The 23,218-nt window shown below is 48.2% G+C and overlaps 1 protein-coding gene across 1 annotated transcript; it reads left to right on the top strand.

Moving 5' to 3' along the window:
* The first annotated feature begins 1,074 nt into the window (after positions 1-1,074).
* Positions 1,075-19,721, top strand: znf414 (zinc finger protein 414). Its single transcript, XM_078423644.1, has 5 exons — positions 1,075-1,129; positions 5,625-5,785; positions 14,876-14,981; positions 16,631-17,145; positions 18,516-19,721. The coding sequence occupies exons 2-5, from the start codon at positions 5,728-5,730 to the stop codon at positions 18,737-18,739; spliced, it is 903 nt and encodes a 300-aa protein (XP_078279770.1). The 5' UTR covers positions 1,075-1,129; positions 5,625-5,727; the 3' UTR covers positions 18,740-19,721.
* The last annotated feature ends 3,497 nt before the right edge of the window (positions 19,722-23,218 follow it).

Genomic DNA, 23,218 nt, shown 5'->3' with positions numbered 1-23,218 from the left:
GCCCCTGCCCCTGCCCCTCCCCCTGCCCCTGCCCCCTGCCCCTCCCCCTGCCCCTCCCCCTGCCCCTGCCCCTGCCCCTGCCTCTGCCCCTGCCCCTGCCCCTGCCCCTGCCCCTTCCTCTGCCTCTGCCTGTCCCGCTCAGTTACTCCAGCACTTTGTGTCTTATCTTTGGTATAAAACCCAGCACCTGCAGTTCCTTTTCCCCTGGTTTTAGCACCCACTAACACTACCCTACACACACGAGGGACAATTTACATTCATACCAAGCCAATTAACCTGCAACCCTGTACGTCTTTGGAGTGTGGGGGGAAACCGGAGCACCCGGAGAAAACCCACGCAGGTCACAGGCAGTGATGGAAATGGGTTTGAGGAACTAGGGGTACTGTAAGGTTCGTGAGGCTGAGGTTGGGAAGGAAGGGGGGATTTTTATGTGCGGTCATACCCATGTAAGAGTACAAGAATGCATAACTTGTTTATTGTGTATTTATAATATAGTTTATTGTGTATTATATGTCATAGCTGCTTTCTGGCATATCTCTCTCTCTCTCTCTCTCTCTCTCTCTTACAAAATGTTCCATAATGGTATATAATCTCCAGTTTTTTCTGTCACCTCTTCTTTCTTTCTGCATGCCGTTTCTTCTGCCACTAAGAAGCCATGTCCTGACATATTCTTCGGGGTTGAATTTTGACAGTGGAGGTCCCACCAACTTAATAAATAGAAGGGTTGAGAGGTGATCAGTTTGAAGTCTTGCACGTTGTGGTGATTTGCAGAAATTCATGCCACTGAAGCTTCTTTCATGTTCTCCTGTTGATACCGGAATTGTATTTACAGCCGTTACCAGCTGCTGAAAATCTGCAGAAACTATCTTCCCTTTAGTGTAAGAAAATAACTGCAGATGCTGGTACAAATCAAAGGTATTTATTCACAAAATGCTGGAGTAACTCAGCAGGTCAGGCAGCATCTCAGGAGAGAAGGAATGGGTGACGTTTCGGGTCGAGACCCTTCTTCAGACCCTTGATCTTCCCTTTAGATTCCTTGAATTCTCTGAATTCTCTGAAGGCTCTGACACAAAGCCGACCATTTAGGCCAAATTGTTCTGCCATTTCTTCTACATCATTATCCCCAAAGGTAAAAAAGTGAATCTTCTGGAATATTGTTAATATCTAAATATTTCGACTTGCTAATTAACTTTTTACATTTATCATTGGAAGCTGTTGTAGATTCAAGCAGCCTGGATTTCATATTATTGACCAAACTCCTCAAAAATTGTTGTCTATGTATAGTAGCTACTTTACCAGCTCTCAAATTTATTCCATTAAATATCATCTGGCTTGTTGCTTTCTCCACTTGAGTATAACATTTTCCTGGCTTCTCTATTTGACATTCAAGAACCTTGATAGTTCGTTTAATTTCCTCAAGTGCTTTACTAAGTGTACAATTTCAGTTCTGCAGTTGAAGTAACAGTTCAGACAACTCTAGCTTGTCCATCAACAAGCCCAAATTATTTACGGAAGCTGATGACTCTAATACTTTCCTCAGCCCCTCGTACTTTGCTCTCTCTGCACTAGATCTTGAAGCATCACAGCGTGCTTTTCCAAATAGCTTTATAAGACTGCCACATTGCCTTTACAGTTCAGTAAGACGAAGCAACCCATCTCACACTGAAAACACGACCAATTTTCAACAGTTGACAGTGAAGAGACTCAGCACATGCAGTAAACTCATCCTGATTCTTGGGAGACCTATGATATAAGGAATACAATTTATCACAAAATATCTGAAAATGATTCAAACCTGCAACTTCATTTTATAGCATCACCTACACTGAGTTCAAGCCTGTGACTGGCACAGTGTCAAACAGTTGCATTAGGGAAATCATCAAGAAATAGTTTTGCAACCCCTGCATAGTGCGGCACGGTGGCGCTGCGGTAGAGTTGCTGCCTTACAGCGAATGCAGCGCCTGAGACTCGGGTTCGATCCTGACTACGGGCGCCGTCTGTACGGAGTTTGTACATTCTCCCCGTGACCTGCGTGGGTTTTCTCCGAGATCTTCGGTTTCCTCCCACACTCCAAAGACGTACAGATATGTAGGTTAATTGACTGGGTAAATGTAAAAATTGTCCCTAGTGTGTGTAGGATAGTGTTAGTGTGCGGGGATCGCTGGGCGGCGCGGACTCGGTGGGCCGAAGGGCCTGTTTCCGCGCTGTATCTCTAAATCTAAATCTAAATCTAAATTTCGTCCCAACATTACTGATGCACCATCAGTTACAAGTGATATCACATTTTCTTTTAGGTATTGTATTGAAAAACCACCTCTTTGTAAGCAACTTAGAAGCCCATCATATATAGATTTTGCATTTGCACCAAGTTTCATATGTTCTAAGTCAAAATAGAATGATGTAGGTTGGGAAGATTCACCAACTGTTGCTCTCAAGCAGACTACTAGAACAGCTTTCCCATTAATAGTAGTAGATTCATCAATCATAATAGACATTTTAGATTGTTTTGAAATTATATTTTCCACCACTGTCTTTTGCATCTGGTTCCCTATGTGGTGAGAAACATCTGCACATGACTTACGAGAGTGTAGAACGTCGATGCCGTTTCTTTCTTGCAGTTCAATATCAGAAGACATATCTGTGTAGGGCCTACCTTTGTGTACAATATTACATACAGTTCTAAAAACTCCACCTGTTTTTGCTTCGTCCTTTTTCAGTGACATGTACACGACAATCTCGATTGCTTTTTTTTCAGCTGTTTCGTTGATTTTTTGCCATCTGATATGAGCTTCACTATTTTTGTGTTTAAAAATCTTTTTTCTTAAACTCATGAACTGTTTTGCTTTGTCATCACTCACTCCTACTACATTAACACTGCACCACTCACCAGACAAATGAATTCCTTGTGTTCGTTCAAGTCCAAGATGACACTTGCTGCATACACGACATCTTAGTTTTCTGTTTAACAATTAGCCAGGGATATTCTTTCTTTTTGTTTAAGTGCATTTCTTGTGTCCGACAGTCTGGAAGATCACATTTTTCAATATCTTTTGAAATGTCTTCACATGCAGCAGCATCAGGCGAAACAGCTGCATCAGTTACATGATCATTTTCAAGTCATTTTGCCTTCTTTTCTGGCTGAGTGTTTCCATTATCATTTATTTCTTCATCGATCTGAAGACGCTGTCTTTCAAAGTATCTCAGTATGCTCATTTTCACAGGGGTACACAAATCTGAAATTTATAGATATTTGATAGTGATATATAATAAAATTTGATAGTGATATATAATAAAATATTTCCGCTTGCACTGTTGCTAAATAAAACCACCCACAATAAAATATTCACCACTCACGATTTAGGCTGGAAAAAACTATTGGTACTACTTATTTAATTTTCTCCCCATCCATTCTAATTTAACTGAAACAACTGAGGCACAGAGGCAGAGCGGCAAATAAAATAACGTGGAATAATAAAATAAAGTGACTTTACCTGAGCCCGTGCTCGCGGTCCGGTCGCCCTGACAGTGAGGTTAAGAAATTCTCCCTTGAATTTTATTCAAGGGAACGCGGTGTCATTAATACATTGGTCAAAACACGATTACATTTACTGAGGAATGTGGATCGATGTATTGACGACATATTGTATAACTACTACCTGTTAACTACTGGCTGTTAACAAGTGCTAACAGTGGCAGTTAACAAATCGTTCTCTTGTGAGTTGAATAAAGTGATAAACGACTGGAATCTTTCTGCAGTGCTCATTAAACCCCAGCTGGAAATTGAAAACTAGAGGAATGCCGTCCCCCTGCGTACCCCCCCCCCCCCCCCCCCAACCCCCCACCCATTTCCATCACTGGTCACAGGGAAGAACATACAAACTCTGTACAGACAGCGCCCATAGTCGGGGTTGAACCCGGGTCTCTGGCGCTGTGAGGCAGCAACTCTACCACTGCGCCACCAACCTAACCTTCAAACATTTTCCCCGTGACCTTGTGGATTTTCTCCAGGTGCTCCAGTTTCCTCCCCCACGCTCCAAAGACGTAGAGGTTTGTGGTTTTAATTGGTCTCGGTAAGTTGTAAAATTGCCCCTGTTGTGTAGGGTAGTGCAGGTGTACGGGGTGACGGCACCATCGGTGGGCCAAAGGGCCTGTTTATGTATCTCTAAAGTCTAAAGTATCGAAGGGACCTGACCTGAAACATCAGTTAGACCTTTTCCTCCAGAGATAAGTTCATGAGTTATAGAAGCAGACAAGCCATTCGGCCCATCAAGTTCATGAGTTATAGAAGCAGACAAGCCATTCGGCCCATCAAGTTCATGAGTTATAGAAGCAGACTAGCCATTCGGCCCATCAAGATTTTTTGGAGACTTTGAACAGGAGGGGAAGGGTCCAATAGATGTAATAAATGAAGTTCATAAGTTATAGAAGCAATAGACAGTAGGTGCAGGAGTAGGCCATTCGGCCCTCTTAGCCAGCACCGCCATTCACCGTGATCATGGCTGATCATTCACAATCAGTACCCCGTTCCTGCCTTCTCCCCATATCCCTTGACTCCGCTATCATTAACAGCTCTATCTAACTCTCTCTTGAAAGCATCCAGAGAATTGGCCTCCACTGCCTTCTGAGGCAGAGAATTCCACAGCTTCACAACTCTGAGTGAATTTTTTTTTACTCATCTCCGTTCCAAATGGCCTACCACTTATTCTTAAACTGTGGCCCCTGTTTCTGGACTCCCCCAACATTGGGAACATGTTTCCTACCTCTAGCGTGTCCAATCCCTTAATAATCTTATATGTTTCAATAAGATCCCCGCTCATCCTTCTAAATTCCAGTGTAGACAAGCCCAGTCGCTCCAATCTTGCAACATATGACAGTCCCGCCATTCCAGGAATTAACCTAGTAAAACTACGCTGCACTCCCTCAATAACAAGAATATCCTTCCTCAAATTTGGAGACCAAAACTGCACACAGTATCATATCATATCATATCATAACAGCCAGAAACAGGCCTTTTCGGCCCACCAAGTCCGGCCTCCCAGCGATCCCCGCACATTAACACTATCCTACACCCACTAGGGACAATTTTTACCTTTACCCAGCCAATTAACCTACATACCTGTACGTCTTTGGAGTGTGGGAGGAAACCGAAGATCTCGGAGAAAACCCACGCAGGTCACGGGGAGAACGTACAAACTCCTTACAGTGCAGCACCCGTAGTCAGGATCGAACCTGAGTCTCCGGCGCTGCATTCGCTGTAAAGCAGCAACTCTACCGCTGCGCTACCGTGCCGCCCAGTACTCCAAGTGTGGTCTCACTAGGGCCCTGTACAACTGCAGAAGGACCTATTTGCTCCTATACTCAACTCCTCTTGTTAAGAAGGCCAAACAAGCCATTCGGCCCATCGAGTCTACTCCCCCATTCAATCATGGCTGATCTAACTTTCCCTCTCGACCCCATTCTCCTGCCTTCTCCCCGTAACCCCTGACGCCCGCACTAATCAAGATGCTGCCTGGCCCGCTGAGATACTCCAGCACTCTGGTTATCTTCATCTTGCTGCCAATTTCTTTTGGGGCAATTTTTCCTTTTGGAGAGCACTGTAATTCCAACTTTTGTTTCCTCTGCAGACAGAACCATCAGGTGAAGCTGCTTTGCTTGGAGCCTGGTGTTGCATCTTCTTCCCTGGAGTCACCACTTTATGATGAGCACAGTCCCAGCCCCGGCACAACCATGTCTTACAGCACGGACCCAGAGAAGAGGGTGGTAGACAGCGCACACTCATTGGAGGGTATGAGCGAGACTGCGAGCCTATCCAGCGCAATAATTGCACGCGATTGTTTAAAGTGTGGCCTTGTACAGGCCCACCACCGATGTTACTGCACCCTAGGGTTGCCAACTTCCTCACTCCCAAATAAGGGACAAAGGGTGACGTCACCGCCCCCGGGCCCCACGTGACCTCACCCAGCCAGCGGCCACGTGCTCCCGCTCCAACAATGGCGGCCGCCCGGGTCAGGAGGCGGGTTGCTACGCAACCTCCATTAGGCGGCACCCGGGCCTCCAGGCCTACACTGTCTGGGCCTACAAAGTCCGGGCCTACAGCGTCTGGGCCTACACTGTCTGGACCTACAGCTGCCCCCGGGCCTACAGCGTCCGGGCCTACAGTGTCCGGGCCGACAGCGCCCCCTGGGCCTAATACGGGACAATGGCGGTCCCGTACGGGACAAACCAATTTAGCCCAAAATAGGAGATGCCCCTAGCCAATACGGGACAGTTGGCGACCCCACTGCGCCCTCGGTTCCAGAGCCTTGCCGGATTAATCATCCCTTTTGCCGGACCAACAAAAGTCGCGGTTTTGGGGGGTGGGGGGTGGGGCGAGATACCGGCCCGCAAAGTCGGAAAAGCCTCGGGGGTCGGCCGTGGGAACGGATCTGCCGGCTCCGGGTGGGCCAGAGTTCCAGAGCCCCGGCCGCAGGGGGGCAAATTCAACCCCCCCCCACCAATCGGCTGCGGACGTCCCGAGAGACGAGGTGGAGACCGGCCGCCCAACCCGGGCCACATTTTCATAGAAACATAGAACATAGGTGAAGCAGGAGGCCATTCGGCCCTTCGAGCCAGCACCGCCATTCATGGCTGATCGTCCACAATCAGTAACCCGTGCCTGCCTTCTCCCCATATCCCTTTATTCCACTAGCCCCTAGAGCTCTATCTAACTCTCTGTTAAATTCATCCAGTGAATCGGCCTCCACTGCCCTCTGCGGCAGAGAATTCCAAAAATAATTGTAGTGGGGACCTCCGGGGAGGGGCGAGGGGGAAGAGGGTTTCAAGTGGACTCTCGTAATTTTGTCCAGATTAAAAGAGATGCCAGAACGGAAAATCGAGAATCGGTGGTGATATGTATCTAATTTTATTTGTGATGTAATTGCTGTCTTTAGGCCGTACAGGAGAGCTGTAACCCATTGAATGTGTCCAACGAGCTCTCTAATTCCATGGTTATTTAGTTTGGTTTTATTGTACCGAGGTACAGTGAAAAGCTTTTGTGTCGCGTGCCATCCAGTCAGCAGGAAGACAATACATGATTACAATCGAGCCGTCCACAGTGTACAGATACTGGATAAAGGGTGTTACGTTTAGTGCAAGGTAAAGTCCAATAGAACAGTACGATGCAGGAACAGGCCCTTCGGCCTACAGTGTCTGTACCCAGCATGATACCCAAGATATTTGATTTATATGTTACATTATCCACCCTATCTGGCAGGTATTAAATATGTTTGCATGCAGGTACAGCAGGCAGTGAAGAAAGCAAATGGCATGTTGGACTTCCTAGCGAGAGGAGTTGAGTATAGGAGCAAGGAGGTCCTACTGCAGTTGTACAGGGCCCTGGTGAGACCGCTCCTGGAGTACTGTGTGCAGTTTTGGTCTCCTAATTTGAGGAAGGACATTCTTGCTATTGAGGGAGCACAGCGTAAGTTCACCAGGTTAATTCCCGGGATGGCGCGACTGACATATGATGAAAGAATGGATTGACTGGGTTTGTATTCACTGGAATTTAGAAGGATGAGAGGGGATCTTATAGAAACATAACATTCTTAAGGGATTGGACAGGCTAGATGCAGGAAAATTGTTCCCGATGTTGGGGAAGTCCAGAACCAGGGGCCACAGTTTAAGAATAAGAGGTAGGCCATTTAGGACTGAGATGGCCATTCAGCCATGATCATATTGAATGGCGGTGCAGGCTCGAAGGGCCGAATGGCCTACTCCTGCACCTATTTTCTATGTTTTCTATGTTTCTATGAGGAAAAGCTTTTTCACCCAGAGAGTTGTGAATCTGTGGAATTATCTGCCACAGAAGGCAGTGGAGGCCAATTCACTGGATGTTTTCTAGAGAGAGCTAGATATAGCTCTTCGGGCTTACGGAATCAAGGGATATGGGGAGAAAGCAGGAATGGGATACTGATTTTGGATGATCAGCCATGATTTTGGCAGTGAATCTGTGGAATTCTCTGCCACAGAAGGCAGTGGAGGCCAATTCACTGGATGCTTTCAAGATTTAGCTCTTTGGGCTGAGGGAATCAAGGAATATGGGGAAAAAGCAGGAACGGGGTACTGAATTTGAATGATCAGCCATGATCATATTGAATGGCAGTGCTGGCCTAGAAGGACTGAATGGCTTACTCCTGCACCTATTTTCTATGCATCTATGTTTTAGCTTTTAATGGAGATTTGGATCTGCATTTGAACCTCCTGGAATGTGTTCAGTACAACTAAGATCATAAGTGATAAGAGCAGAATTAGGCCATTCGGCCCATTGTCTAGTCAGCCATTCAATCATGGCTGATCAACCTCTCCCTCCTAACCCCAGGGTGGTGAATCTGTGGAATTCTTTGCCACAGAAGGCTGTGGAGGCCAAGTCAGTGGATTTACTTAAGACAGAGGTAGATAGATTCTTGATTAGTACGGATGTCAGGGGTTATGGAGGAAAAGGCAGGAGAATGGGGTTAGGAGGGAGAGATAGATCAGCCATGATTGAATGGCAGAGTAGACTTGATGGGCCGAATGGCCTAATTCTGCTCCTATCACTTCGAACCTTATAACTATTCTCCTGCCTTCACCGCATAACCTCTGCCAACCGTACTAATCAACTGTACAATGTTCCCAGTGTTGGGGGAGTCCAGAACCAGGGGCCACACTGTCTAAATATAAAGGGGAGGCCATTTAAAACTGAGGTGAGAAAAAAAAAATTCACCCAGAGAGTTGTGAATTTGTGGAATTCTCTGCCACAGAGGGCAGTGGAGGCCAATTCACTGGATGAATTTAAAAGAGAGTTAGATAGAGCTCTAGGGGCTAGCGGAATCAAGGGATATGGGGAGAAGGCAGGCTCGGGTTATTGATTGTGGATGATCAGCCATGATCACAATGAATGGCGGTGCTGGCTGGAAGGGCCCAATGGCCTCCTCCTGCACCTATTTTCTATGTTCCTATGTTTCTAACTATCGTACAACGAGGGACAATTTACAATTGTATTGAAGCCAGTTAACCCTCGAACCTCTGGCGCTTTAAGGCAGTATCTCTACCACCGCGCCACCGTGCCGCAGTTATCAGCCGACCTCTCCCTCTGGAGGACTGCATTAGCCTGTGGTCGCCTGTGCTGTCAGCCGGCACTATGGCCGGCAGGCTGGTGATTCATTCGTCTGAGTCCCACTGGACAACAGTGTAGGAAGGAACTGCAGACGCTGGTTTACACCGAAGATAAACACGAAATGCTGGAGTAACTCAGCGGGACAGGCAGCATCTCTGGAGAGAAGGAACGGGTGACGTTTCGGGTCGAGACGAAAGGTCTCTAACTTTCTCTAGAAAACATCCAGTGAATCGGCCTCCTCTGCCTTCTGTGGCAGCGAATTCCACAGATTCACAACTCTCTGGGTGAAGAAGTTTTTCCTCATCTCAGTCCTAAATGGCCGACCCCTTATTCTTAAACTGTGTGTGTGACCCCCTGGTTCTGGACTCCCCCCAAACATGGGGAACATTTTTTCTGCATCTCGCCTGTCCAACCCCTCATGAATTTTATATGTGTTCTACAAGATCCCCTCTCATCCTTCTAAATTCCAGTGAATACAAGCCCAGTCGACCCATTCTTTCATCATATGTCAGTCCCGCCATCCCGGGAATTAACCCGGTAATGCTAAATAAACTTATCCAAGACCTGAATATAACTCTCAAAACAGTTTTAAAACAGTTTTACAGCAGAATAAATTTAAGTTAGTTTCATTACTCCCTGCGCCATCTTGTGATCAGCTACTGAACAAGAACGCCCTCTGCTGTTGGGGACTGGTGCAAATGGTAATCGTTGATAAAATAAAGAAACTTGCCCAGAAAACAGTTTAAGAGTGAATGTAGACACAAAACGCTGGAGTAACTCAGCGGAACAGGCAGCATCTCTGGAGAGAAGGGATGGGTGACGTCTCGGGTCGAGACCGTTCTTCAGACTGATGTCAGGGGATGGGGAGGGACATCAGTCTGAAGAAGGGTCCCGACCCAAAACGTCACCCATCCCTTCTCTCCAGAGATGCTGCCTGTCCCGCAGAGTTACTCCAGCATTTTGTGTCCATCTTCGGTGTAGACAATAGACAATAGGTGCAGGAGGAGGCCATTCGGTCCTTCAAGCCAGCACCGCCATTCAATGTGATCATGGCTGATCATTCTCAATCAGTACCCCGTTCCTGCCTTCTCCCCATACCCCCTGACTCTGCTATCCTTAAGAGCTCTATCTAGCTCTCTCTTGAATGCATTCAGAGAATTGGCCTCCACTGCCTTCTGCGGCAGAGAATTCCACAGATTCACAACTCTCTGACTGAAAAAGTTTTTCCTCATCTCCGATCTAAATGGCCTACCCCTTATTCTTAAACTGTGGCCCCTTGTTCTGGACTGCCCCAACATTGGGACCATGTTTCCTGCCTCTAACGTGTCCAACCCCTTAATAATCTTATACGTTTCGATAAGATCCCCTCTCATCCTTCTAAAACCAGCGTCTGCAGTTCCTTCCGACAGCTTAAGAGTGAGGTTGAAACCTTTGGCTTTTGCCAGTTAGAGTCATAGAGTGATACAGCGTGGAAACAGGCCCTTCAGCCCAACTTGCCCACACCGGCCAACATGTCCCAGCTACAGTAGTCCCACCTGCCTGTGCATGGCCCATATGCCTCCAAACCCGTCCTATCCATGTACCTGTCCAACTGTTTCTTAAACGTTGCGATAGTCCCAGCCTCAACTACTTCCTCTGGCAGCTCGTTCCATACACCCACCACCCTTTTTGTGTGAGAAAAAGTTACCCCTCAGATTCCTATTAAATCTTTTCCCCTTAACCTTGAACCTATGTCCTCTGGTCCTCGATTCCCCTACTCCGGGCAAGAGACTCTGTGCATCTACATATGGATGCAAACTATTGAATAATAGTGTTCATTTTCTATTTTGTATTCTATTGGAGTTTGTGGAAGACATGTTTAATGTTTTGCTGTAGTGTGTCCGTGTTTACAGCAGGGGTCCTACAAGGGCACGGAGCACTAATCCAGCCACACTTAACCCTTGCCTTCGTCAATCTATGTGTGAATTCTCTTAGCTTCTTCCATTATCGATGAAAGTTAAATCCGCTTCTCGTGTTACCGTATCTTAATTTATTTATTTTTAATCCTGTTTATGATCTGTCAAAATCCTGAGCGTCATAGAGTCACACAGCGTGGAAACAGGCCCTTCGGCCCAACTTGCCCGTAGTCGGGATCGAACCCGGGTCTCCGGCGCTGCATTCGCTGTAAGGCAGCAACTCTACCGCCGCACCACCGTGACCGCATAATCCAAATAAAACTGATGCACTCCTCTCCTGAGGAGAGAAATATTCACTTGGCTTTTAACAACCTCACTGGATCAGTGGTGTGTTATTTGGCATACCTGCCACTGCCCAGTGAAACTCTCTCTGCATATATTACACTTGCGGGGCGCTGCCATGTCTTGGCGCTATTTTCCCAAGTCCGGTCGGCCCGCTCGCTCGGTCTACCGCAGTGGCTCCCGATCCAGGAAGCCCCAGGCCCATCCCTTGTTATAAAGGTGTGCAGGTTTGCAGGTTTCGCTTGGGCAGCCGTCAACCCAGTGGCGTGATCTCTAACTTCAAGTAACCCTTACATCCCCTCTCTCTCTCCATCCCTCCCCCCTGCCCAAGTCGTATCATCTTCAACGTTGTCCTGTTGAGTCTCGTTGTCTGTAACTCGTTTTCACCTAGCCCACAGCTATCAATGGCCTGCTTCCTTTATCTTTGTTACTTTTTGTGCATATCTTTCATTCATCTGTTCTATATCTCTCTACATCACCGTCTATATCTCTCCCCCGACTCTCAGTCTGAAAAAGGAATGAGACTCGACCCGAAACATCACCTATTCTTTTTTCTCCAGAGATGCTGCCTGTCCCGCTGAGTTACTCCAGCATTATGTGTCTATCTCAGGCTTGTAGGTTAATTGGCTTCTGTAAATCGTCCCGAGCGTGTGTAGGACAGAGCTAGTGTACGAGGAGGGGGGAGATCGCCGGTCTGTGCGGACTCGGTGGGCCGAAGGGCCTGTTTCCGCGCTGTATCTCTAAACTAAACTAAATTAAATCGTACCAGCGACATGGGTAATTTTTTAGAGATTAATCTCTTTCAAAACCTTATGAATGATTTCCAGGGCTCGGTCACTCTGACCTGACGCGGGTAAGTGACCAGACTCCACGCTCTGCTGACGATTAGGTGAGACCTTACTGTTCTGGTCAATCATTGGTAAACTGTTTATGTAGAGTTTGTCTTTTGCAATCCGCTGACAAACTGCACGTTTACATTTCTTTGAGTGGCGACAGAAGCAGACTGCCGAGCCCCCTGGGATCAATAAGGTCATAAGTGATCGGGACAGAATTAGGCCATTCGGCCCATCAAGTCAACTCCGTCAATCAATCACGGCTGATCTATCTCTCCCTCCTAACCCCATTCTCCTGCCTTCTCCCCTCAACCCCTGACACCCGTACTAACCAAGAATCTATCTATCTCTGCCTTAGAAATATCCACTGACTTGGCCTCCACAGCCGTCTGTGGCAAAGAATCCCACAGATTCAACACCCTCTGACTAAAGAAATTCCTCCTCATCTTCCTCAAAGAACGTCCTTTAATTTTGAGGCTGTGCCCTCTGGTCCTAGACTCTCTCACTAGTGGAAACATCCTCTCCACATCCACTCTATCCAGGCCTTTCACTATTCTGTACGTTTCAATGAGGATCACCCCTCGTTCTTCTAAACTCCAGCGAGTACAGGCCCAGTGCCAACAAACGCTCATCATATGTTAACCCACTCATTGCTGGGATCATTCTTGTAAACCTCCTCTGGACCCTCTCCAGAGCCAGCACGTCCTTCCTCAGATACGGTGCCCGAGATTGCCCACATTATTCCAATGCGGCCTGACCAGCGCCTTGTAGAGCCTCAGCATCATTACATCCCGTAAGGTTGCTCATCCACATCTGCTGGAAATACCCAGCAGGTCGGGCAGCATCTGTGTGGCTGGTGAAATTCATCCTTCTCTTCTTCTCGCCAATGCTGCCTGACCCGCTGAGTGTTTCCAGCGCTTCTTGTTTTAAACAAGGTTGATTGAAGCTGGAGGAGTGGGCGTGGGCGAACAGACGAGGTTCCAGAGAACCGATGCCAAAAGAAAAGGGCGGCACGGTGGCGCAGCGGGTAGAGCTGCTGCCTCACAGCGCCAGAGACCCGGGTTCCATCCTGACCACGGGTGCTGTCTGTATGGAGTTTGTACGTTCTCCCTCTGACCTGCGTGGGATTTCTCCGGGTTTCGTAAACGTTGCGATAGTCCCTGCCTGGCGTGGGTACGATCGATGTTTGGCGTGGACTCGGTGGGCCGAGGGGCCACTTTTCCATGCTGTATCTCTAAACTTAATGTTAAACCAGCCTGGTGTACGTACCTAAGATAGACACAGAGTGCTGGAGTAACTCAGCGGATCAGGCAGCATCTCTGGAGAGAAGGAATGGGTGACGTTTCGGGTCGAGACCCCTCTTCAGACTGAGAGTCAGGGGAAAGGGAAAGGTGAGATATAGACGGTGATGTAGAGAGACATAGAACCAGTGAGTGAAAGATATGCACAAAAGTAACGATGATAAAGGAAAACAGGCCATTGATAGCAGTGGGCTAGGTGAAAACGAGTTACAGACAATGAGATGCAACAAGACGACTTTGAAGCTGGTATGACTTGGGTGGGGGAGGGATGGAGTGAGAGGGGATGCAAAGGTTACTTGAAGTTAGAGAAATCAAATTCATACCGCTGGGGTGTAAGCTGCCCAAGCGAAATATGAGGTGCTGTTCTTCCAATTTGCACTGGGCCTCTCTCTGACAATGGAAAAAGGCTGAAACATCAATTTACCAAAGTGCTACAACAGATTAAAGTGGACTGAGACGGATATCCCATCTCCATGAAACATAGCAATGAGTTTGAGAGGATGTGGCGTGAGACGTTTACTCTCAGTGAAATGTTAAGTGGTTTCCCTTGCTGTCAGTGTAAACAGAGCAGGAAGGAACATTAATGTGTTCCTACTGTGCAGGAAGGAACTGTGGATGCTGGTTCAAACCAAAGATAGACACAAGAAGCTTGGGTCAGTCCGAAGAAGGGTCTGGACCCCAAACGTCACCCATTACTTCTCTCCAGAGATGCTGCCTGACCCCACTGAGTTACTCCAGCTCTTTATGTCTGTTAATGAGTTCCTCCTACAGGATGTGACTAGCTGCCAAGGCTGATGTTGGCTCCAATAATTGTGTCTTCAAGAAGTGCTTCCTATTACGATTATCTTAGCTGTAGTTTACGGGGCCCGGGGTGGGGGGGAGGGGGTAAAAACTGCCCACTTCTTGCTACAGCAGGCAAGGATAGATTGAGAAGCAAGGACTTCAAGTTTTGGTTTAGTTTAGAGGTGCAACACTAACTATAGACAGACACAAAAAGCTGGAGTAGCTCAGCGGGTCAGGCAGCATCTCTGGAGAGAAGGAATAGGTGACGTTTTGGGTCGAGACCCTCCTTCAGACCCGAAACGTCACCTGTTCCTTTTTCCCCCAGAGATGCTGCCTGTCCCGCTGAGTTACTCCAGCATTTTGTGTCTATCTTCAGTGCAAAAACCCACGCAGGGCACGGGGAGAACGTACGGAGACAGCACCCGTAGTCAGGACCGAACGCGGGTCTCTGGCGCTGTGAGGCAGCAACTCTACCGCTGCGCCACCGTGCCGGCCCGAGCTGCATTCATTTCTGAAATGAAATTGCGATGTTAAATCGTCAAAAACAAATGACAGCTTCTATTGCTTTCTCTTTTTGTTTTGTTTTAGGGAGAGTGTATAAATGTTGTGCAAATGACTGCCATGAATCTTTCTCCTCCATGCATCACCTGATGAATCATATGAAAGCTCATTATAAACCAAACCGATACTACAAGTAAGTTGACCATCGGACCAGTTCCAGTGGAACCCCGGTACTAATCGACAAAGATGTCTCACAGCAGCGCCCAGAAAAAACCCACGCGGGTCACGGGGAGAACGTACAAACTCCGTACAGACGGCACCCGTAGATGGCGGGACTGTCACCTGAGGAAAGACTGGGCTTGAAATTCTAAACTAGAATTTAGGATGAGAGGGGATCTTATAGAAACGTATAAAATTATAAAAGGACTGGACAAGCTAAATGCAGGAAACATGTTCCCAATGTTGGGGGAGTCCAGAACCAGGGGGCCACACAGTCTAAGAATAAAGGGGAGGCCATTTAAAACTGAGGTAAGAAAAAACTGAGAGTTGTGAATTTGTGGAATTCTCTGCCACAGAGGGCAGTGGAGGCCGATTCACTGGATGAATTTATAAGAGAGTTAGATAGAGCTCTAGGGGCTAGCGGAATCAAGGGATATGGGGAGAAGGCAGGCACGGGTTACTGATTGTGGATGATCAGCCATGATCACAATGAATGGCGGTGCTGGTTCGATGGGTCAAATGGCCTCCTCCTGCACCTATTTTCTGTGTATGTTTCTATGTAGTCGGGATGGAACCCGGGCATCTGGCGCTGTGAGGCAGCAGCTCTACCCGCTGCTCCACCGTGCCGCCTCTAAGTGATTTGTTGCATTTGAATGGTATAGCTGTCTTGGGCCTCAGTTATAACACGTACAAGACCTATAAGCAATCTTCCACTCATCAAATTGGGAATGTTTGATCCCGTGAAAGATCAGGCAGAGCCTGGATTTACTCTCGAGTCCAAAGGCAGGACTTCGAACCGGACACCACTCCCGTTTGGCACTGAAGCCTTAACCTGGTCACGCCTCCTTAGACACAAAATGCTGGAGTCACTCTGCGGGTCAGGCAGCATCTCTGGAGAGAAGGAATGGGTGACGTTTCAGGTCGAGGCCCTACTTCAGACTCTTTTAATTCGGTGGGGCATGAACAGGCAGAAACAACGGGTCTGCCGGGACAGCTCTGTTTGTGGATTTTGGGGAGAAGATAAAATCGGGCCGTGCGGGGCTGGGGAGCGATAAGGATGGAGGCTTTAGAGGGCAGAGAGCCGGAGGTGATGAGATCAGTCATGGTGTTTGAGATTAAGGCCTGGTCACTGGTCTCCTCGGTAGGTGACTTAACCCTGCAACCTTCCAGGTGTAGGAAGCAACTGCAGATGCTGATCTACACCGAAGATAGACACAAAAAGCTGGAGTAACTCAGCGGGACAGGCAGCATGTCTGGAGAGAAGGAATGGGTGACGTTTCGGGTCGAGACCCTTCTTCAGACTGAGAGTCGGGGGGGGATGGAGACACAGAGATCGGGGAGGGTGCACAGAGAGTTTAAGGTGTGTCAGAACTCTCTGTGTACCCCTACCATATCTCCATGTCTCCCTCTCCCCTGACTCTCAGTCTGAAGAAGGGTCTCGACCCAAAACGTCTCCCATTCCTTCTCTCCAGAGATGCTGCCTGACCTGCGATTTTCTAGGCTGCTGAACATGCCTCTCCAATCCGGAACGCTGCACTTAAAAGTGACTTATTTTTAATTTTTTTAAAAATGTTGTTGTCATGAGCAATCAAAGGTGTAACTTTGGAATGATTTGCTTTGCAGGTGCCCTGGGTGTAAAGCTCGCTTTCAAAAACACCAGTCCTTCTCCAAGCACGTGCGAGCGTGCGGCGGCGCGGCGAGCAGTCCGCGGCCGGAGACCGACCATCGGCCGCCCGACCCTTTGCCCGCGAGTGACCCGGATCCTCCGGCCCCCGCCGAGCCGGTGAAGTTCCAGAGCGTGATCAGGCAGCTGGGGAAGGCCGGCAGTGCGGACGTGGTCAGCTCCATGCCCGTCGGCCTGCTGCCCGACCCCCTGCCTAGTCTGCACCCCTCACTAAACCCGCTGCCGTTAGTCCCCGCCACACCGCAACCCCTGCCCCTGCTGGAGCCCCCGCTGTTTGCCCCACCCAGCCTGAGGTTTCACAGACCCGGGCACTCTCCTGTGTCTGGGCCCTTCTTTCCATACCCCCACCCTGCACCTTACTCCCTCTCTCAAAGTGCCACCCTGCCACGACTCAGAACATGCTTCCCTTCTGAAAGCCTGCCTTGCTCCAACGCAGTCTGGAAGAAAAATACAGGTGAGGTGTATTTTCATTTTTAAGTTACACTTTTCTTGCCTTTCCAAAGTTTTTTTTTAAATTTGTTGTCGATTTTTTTTAACATTGCATGTTTCTTAGAAATTCGCAAACAAGATTTGATTTGGTTTAGTTTAGAGACACACAGGGCGCACTGAATCTCCGTTGAACTCCTGATTGGGCTCAGCGGTAGAGTTGTACAACGCCGGAGACCCGGGTTCGATCCTGACTGCGGGCGCTGTCTGTACGGAGTTTGTACGTTCTCCCCGTGACCTGTGTGGGCTTTCTCCGGGTGCACCGGTTTCCTCCCACACTCCAAAGGCGTGCAGGTTTGAAGGTTAATTAGCTTTGTCAAAAAAATTGTCCCTAATGTGTGTGGGATGGTGCTAGTGTACGGGGTGATCGCTGGTCGGCGCGGACTGGGTGGGCCGAAAAGCCTGTTTCCGCCCTGTATCTCTAAGTCTAGAGTCTCACGATAAGGCTTGGAAATAGGCCCTTCGGCCCATCTAGTCCGTGCCAACCAGTGATCGCCTGTACACTGGTTCTATCCCACACACCAGGAACAATTTATAGAAGCCAATTAACCTACAAACCCGCATGTCTTAGGAATATGGGTGGAAACTGGAGCACCTGGTGAAAACCCACGAGGTCACAGGGGGAAGGTACGAACTCCACACAGACAGCACCCGTGGTCAGGATGGAACCCGGGTCACTGGCGCCGTGAGGCAGCAGCTCTACCCGCTGCGCCACCGTGCCGCCCACACCTTCCTTTATTGAAGTACATTTTTTAAATTAGATATTTTAGAAGAGGGATTTTAAGTCTCCACTGTAGTCAGTGGCCCGGTGCTTTGCTTGTTGGTGGGACTGTGGGAAGGAACAGTTTCGTTACGAAGAATACAAAAGAAAAATATTGCAGATGCGGGAAGCAAACATTTCACAGCAGGGAGTTTGGAAATTCTCATCAGGTCTGGTGGCCGATCTGTGGGGAGAGAAATGGAGTTAACATTTCAGAGACAGATACAGAGTGCTGGAGTAACTCAGCGGGTCAGGCAGCATCTCTGGGGAAGAAGGAATGGGTGATGTTTCGAGTCGAGACCCTTCTTCAGGTTAAACCATCACCAGCAGTTCCTTGTTTCTATTTAACATTTCAAATTGACTTTTCCTTTATACCTGCTGGACGCTTGACCTACTGAGCTGTTATCAGGCAACTGAAATGTCACCTATCTATGTTCTCCAGAGATGCTGCCTGACCCGCTGAGTTACTCCAGCACTCTGTGTGTTTTTCCCGGTGTGATATATTGGCTTGCCTTGCGTATTTTAACGTCACTTGAATGTCAAGTGTTGATCGAGCCCTGTTCCTTCTCTCCCCACAGCCCAGTCGTCTAGCAGCAGGATCGTGTGGGAGCATACCAGGGGTCGGTACAACTGTTTGCAGTGTCCCTACACCAGCGAGTCGCGGGACGAAATGACGTTGCATGTTCAAGAGCACAGCAAAACGCTGGGCAGCAGGTCGCCCAGTGAGGGGGGCATGTTCGTGAGTCCCGGTGACAACTACACTGCTTTGTCAATGCAGTTCAGTGAGTCTCTGTGGACCTAGGTTCTAGGTTTCCCATGGGCAATGCAGAGGTGGTGGGGAGAAGGCAGGAGAATGGGGTTCGGAGGGAGAGATACACCCATCAGCCAAAACATTATGACCTGATGAGCCAAAACATTATGACCACCTGCATAATATGCTGTTGGTCCTCCGTGTGCAGCCCCATACGCAGCAGGGTGCGATGCACTGTGTATTGTGACACATTCCTCCCGTGACCACCATTAACATTTTCTGTGACTTGTGTCTGTCGGTTCGGACCAGACGGATAGCCTTCGTTGCCCTCGCGCATCGATGAGCTTTGGGCGCCCAACACCCTGTCTGTCGCCGGTTTGTGGTTTGTCCCTCCTCGGACCACTGTCGGTCGGTACTCACCACTGCTGACCGGGAGCACCCCACAAGCCTTGCCGTTTCAGAGATGCTCTGACCCAGTCGTCTGGCCATAACAATTTGGCCCTTGTCAAAGTCGCTCAGGTCTTTACTCCTGCCCATTTCTCCTGCATCCAACACATCAACTTCAAGAACCGACTGTTCACTTGCTGCCTAATATATCCCACCCCTTGACAGAAGCCATGGTAACAAGATAACCAATGTTATTCCCTTCGCCTGTCAGTGGTCGTAATGTTTTGGCTGATTGGTATAGATCAGCCATGATTGAATGGCGGAGTAGACTTGATGGGCCAAATGGCCTAATTCTGTTCCTATCCCTTATGACCTTATGTATCTAGCAAGGTAGACACCACCAGCTCCTGCTTCATGTTTGAAGCCTCAGCAGTGTGTTCGTAGATTTGGGCACGGTAACTTTTGTTTTCCATCTCTATGACCTTATGTTGCAAGTTGACATAAAGGTATAAAGGCAAGCTTGCACAAAATAAATAGCCATTTATATTATAGCAAAGAAAACTGCAGATGCTGGTTTAAATCGAAGGTAGACACAAAGTGCTGGAGTAACTCGGCGGGTCAGGCAGCATCTCAGGAGAGAAGGAATGGATGACGTCTCAACCCGAAACATCACCCATTCCTTCTCTCCAGAGATGCTGCCTGACCCGTTGAGTTACTCCGGCATTTTGTATCTCCCCAGCCATTTATATTTAGGTAGCTAAATGAGACCCAGGTTCTCAACCCAATGGTATTTTTCTTTCGGCGCCTAATACTCCATGAATTTTATTTCTCCCTTTTGAGGATATTCACTTTAGTTTTAGAGATATGGTGCGGAAACAGGCCCTTCGGCCCACCGATTCCGTGCCGACCAGCGATCGCCCCGTATGCCAGCACAATCCCCCCCCCCAACACAGACACACACACACACACACACACACACACACAGGACAATTTCCAATTTTTTTTACTGAAGCCAGTTAACCTACAAACCAGCGCGTCTTTGGAGCACGGGAGGAAACCGGAGCACCCGGAGAAAGAAAACCCGCGCAGGTCACGCGGAGAGCGTGCAAGCTCCGTACAGACAGCACCCGTGGTCAGGATGGAACCCGGGTCTCTGGCGCTGTGAGGCAGCAGCTCTACCCGCTGCGCCACCGTGCCGCCCCACACATCTTGCCGTTTCCCCTCCTGGTGCACTCTGGGGAAGTTTAGCAGATTCTCTGCTGTTCATTCGGCTAATTATATCACCACAGGTTTGTTCTGTTTTCACATACAATTAATTCCAGAGTGGTCGCTTTTAACCCTGAGTATTAAGGCCATTAGTAGACGCTAATTATAAATCCAAGAGTCAAACCCAGATTGGGGTCAGCTCCAACCAGTGAAACAGCCGAGGAAATGTCTGCTCGGGCTTCTGTACTAATGTCACCAAATCAATGGAAACACACTTCTTCAGGACTTCAATTGTGCGCCTAACAGTTCCCTGGCCAAAGTCATTAGGTTAATTTGTGCGGCTTTTGTTTAATAATATCCTTGCACATTATCGCTAAGTTTTTCCATCCTTAATCGGAGGTGCATTTTCTTCTGAAGAAGGGTCTCGACCCGAGATGTCACCCATTCCTTCTCTCCAGAGATGCTGCCTGTCCCGCTGAGTTACTCCAGCATTTTGTGTCTACCGTCCGTTTTCTTCAATTGTCTTTAGAAAGCTAAAAGCTTCTTATTGACCTGGAACTTTAGCTTTCTGTAATAATATATCGAATCAGTCACCAGGTCCGGCACGGTGGCGCAGCGGTAGAGTTGCTGCCTCACAGCGCCAGAGACCCGGGTTCGATCCTGACCACGGGTGCTGTCTGTACGGAGTTTGTACGTTCTCCCCGTGACCTGTGTGGGTTTTCTCCGGGTGCTCCGGTTTCATCCCTCACTCCAAAGACGTACAGGTTTGTAGGTTAATTGGCTTCGGTATAATTGTAAATTGCCCCGAGTGTGCGTGGTATAGTGTGAGTGTGCGGGGATCGCTGGTTGGCGTGGACTCGGTGGGCCGAAGGACCTGTTTGCATGCTGCATCTCTAAACTAAACTAATATCCTTGTGTATTATCACTATGCTTGTTTTTCCATGCTTAATCAGAGGTCCATTTTCTTCCATTGTCTTTTGAAAGTTGAACATCTTATTGACCTGGAACTTTAGCTTTCTATAATTATGGATGTAATCAGTAACCTATTTGGCCTTATCTCAACGACACAAGTCTGTACAGTCTCCACTCCAAAGAATGACTGTCCTTGTTTGCAATATTTACACAATTGTCAGACTTGCTATTTGCACACCTGTCTTGATTCAGATTATTATTATTCCTTTAAAATACACCGATCAGCCAAAACATTATGACCACCTGCCTAATCTGCTGTTGGTCCTCCGTGTGCAGCCCCATACGCAGCAGGGTGCGATGCACTGTGTATTGTGACACATTCCTCCCGTGACCACCATTAACATTTTCTGTGACTTGTGCCACAGTCGACCTTCTGTCGGTTCGGACCAGACGGATAGCCTTCGTTGCCCTCGCGCATCGATGAGCCTTGGGCGCCCAACACCCTGTCTGTCGCCGGTTTGCGGTTTGTCCCTCCTCGGACCACTGTCGGTCGGTACTCAGCACTGCTGACCGGGAGCACCCCACAAGCCTTGCCGTTTCAGAGATGCTCTGACCCAGTCGTCTGGCCATAACAATTTGGCCCTTGTCAAAGTCGCTCAGGTCTTTACTCCTGCCCATTTCTTCTGCATCCAAGACATCAACTTCAAGAACTGACTGTTCACTTGCTGCCTAATATATCCCACCCCTTGACAGGTGCCATTGTAACAAGATAATCAATGTTAATCACTTCGCCTGTTAGTGGTCGTAATGTTTTGGCTGATCGGTGTAGTTCTTGCCGTAAGACCGTTCTCTCCGAGTTGTGCTATTCCCCTGTTGAAAGACCTGCGGTCCAGTGTTCGTGCTGTATGAAGCACGTTGTCAATCAGTGCCGGGAAGTGTGAAACCTCTCTTGGGGCAGTTTCAAACTTCCAACATGGAACAAACCGTCGCTTTAGTGCGTTTGTGTGTTACTGCTATCTTGGCTGCTTTACACTTGTGAGTTTGGCACTAAATACTTTCCATTGTATTTCTCTTTTGACGGTGTTTTCTACAGAAGTTGAAAACCAATGATGTGGTGTATACCCCAACACTATAAAGCTCATCTCTCACTGCATACTGTGTGTCTAAGTGCTGAGTAGATCACCGTTTAAACACTGGGCTCTCAGCTTGGTTATGGGACAGAGGGTATAAAAGTTCAAACGCTTCAGTTTAGTTTGTCTCTTGCAACGAGGTTCAGTGAAAAGCTTCTGTTGCTTGGAAAGACTACATGATTACAATCGAGCCACTTACAGTATAGAGAGGAAATGTTGCTTTACGAGAAGAGATTTGAAAGTGTGGAGAGATTGTAATATGTGATTGTAGATCTGCTTCTGTGGCTGGCACGCAAATCGTTGCCTGGGTTGGGCGCCATCTTGGAAGAGGGCGATCACGGTGGCGCATCGGTAGAGTTGCTGCCTTACAGCGAATGCAACGCCGGAGACCCGGGTTCGATCCCGACTACGGGTGCTGTCCGTACGGAGTTTGTACGTTCTCCCCGTGACCTGCGTGGGTTTTCTCTGAGACCTTCGGTTTCCACCCACACTCCAAAGACGGACAGGTTTGTAGGTTAATTGGCTTGGTAAATGTAAAAATTGTCCCCAGTGGGTGTAGGACGGTGTTAGTGCGCGGGGATCGCTGGTCGGCGTGGACCCGGTGGGCCGAAGGGCCTGTTTCCGCACTGTATCTCTAGACTAAATACCCAAATAATCCTAGTGGAAAGATACTGTGGAAAGTTACTTAATGTTTGCATGTGTGGAAGATGTGGTGGAAGGCATTGGGTTTGGTCTTGGACTTCACGTATGGAAGTTAGAGATGGAGTACTGTGCTGTTTGTCAACACAGCTATCTCTCTCAAGGTCATTAACCTTGCTGTTATTCCTCAATCAGTAGAGGAGCCCTCTGGGAATAATCTGTTATTCACATTGCGGCATAGTTGTTATTTTGAAGC

Source organism: Rhinoraja longicauda, chromosome 28 (genome assembly GCF_053455715.1).
Source record: "Rhinoraja longicauda isolate Sanriku21f chromosome 28, sRhiLon1.1, whole genome shotgun sequence".
NCBI lineage: Eukaryota > Metazoa > Chordata > Chondrichthyes > Rajiformes > Arhynchobatidae > Rhinoraja > Rhinoraja longicauda.
This window is presented reverse-complemented; position numbering and strand designations above follow the sequence as displayed.

Excerpts from the sequence above, each read along its gene's own strand:
- znf414 (XM_078423644.1), top strand. The coding sequence starts at position 5,728 with ATGTCTTACAGCACGGACCCAGAGAAGAGGGTGGTAGACAGCGCACAC. Across the intron at positions 5,786-14,875 it reads CAGCGCACACTCATTGGAGG|GGAGAGTGTATAAATGTTGT; the intron begins GTATGAGCGAGA and ends GTTTTGTTTTAG. Across the intron at positions 14,982-16,630 it reads AAACCAAACCGATACTACAA|GTGCCCTGGGTGTAAAGCTC; the intron begins GTAAGTTGACCA and ends TTTGCTTTGCAG.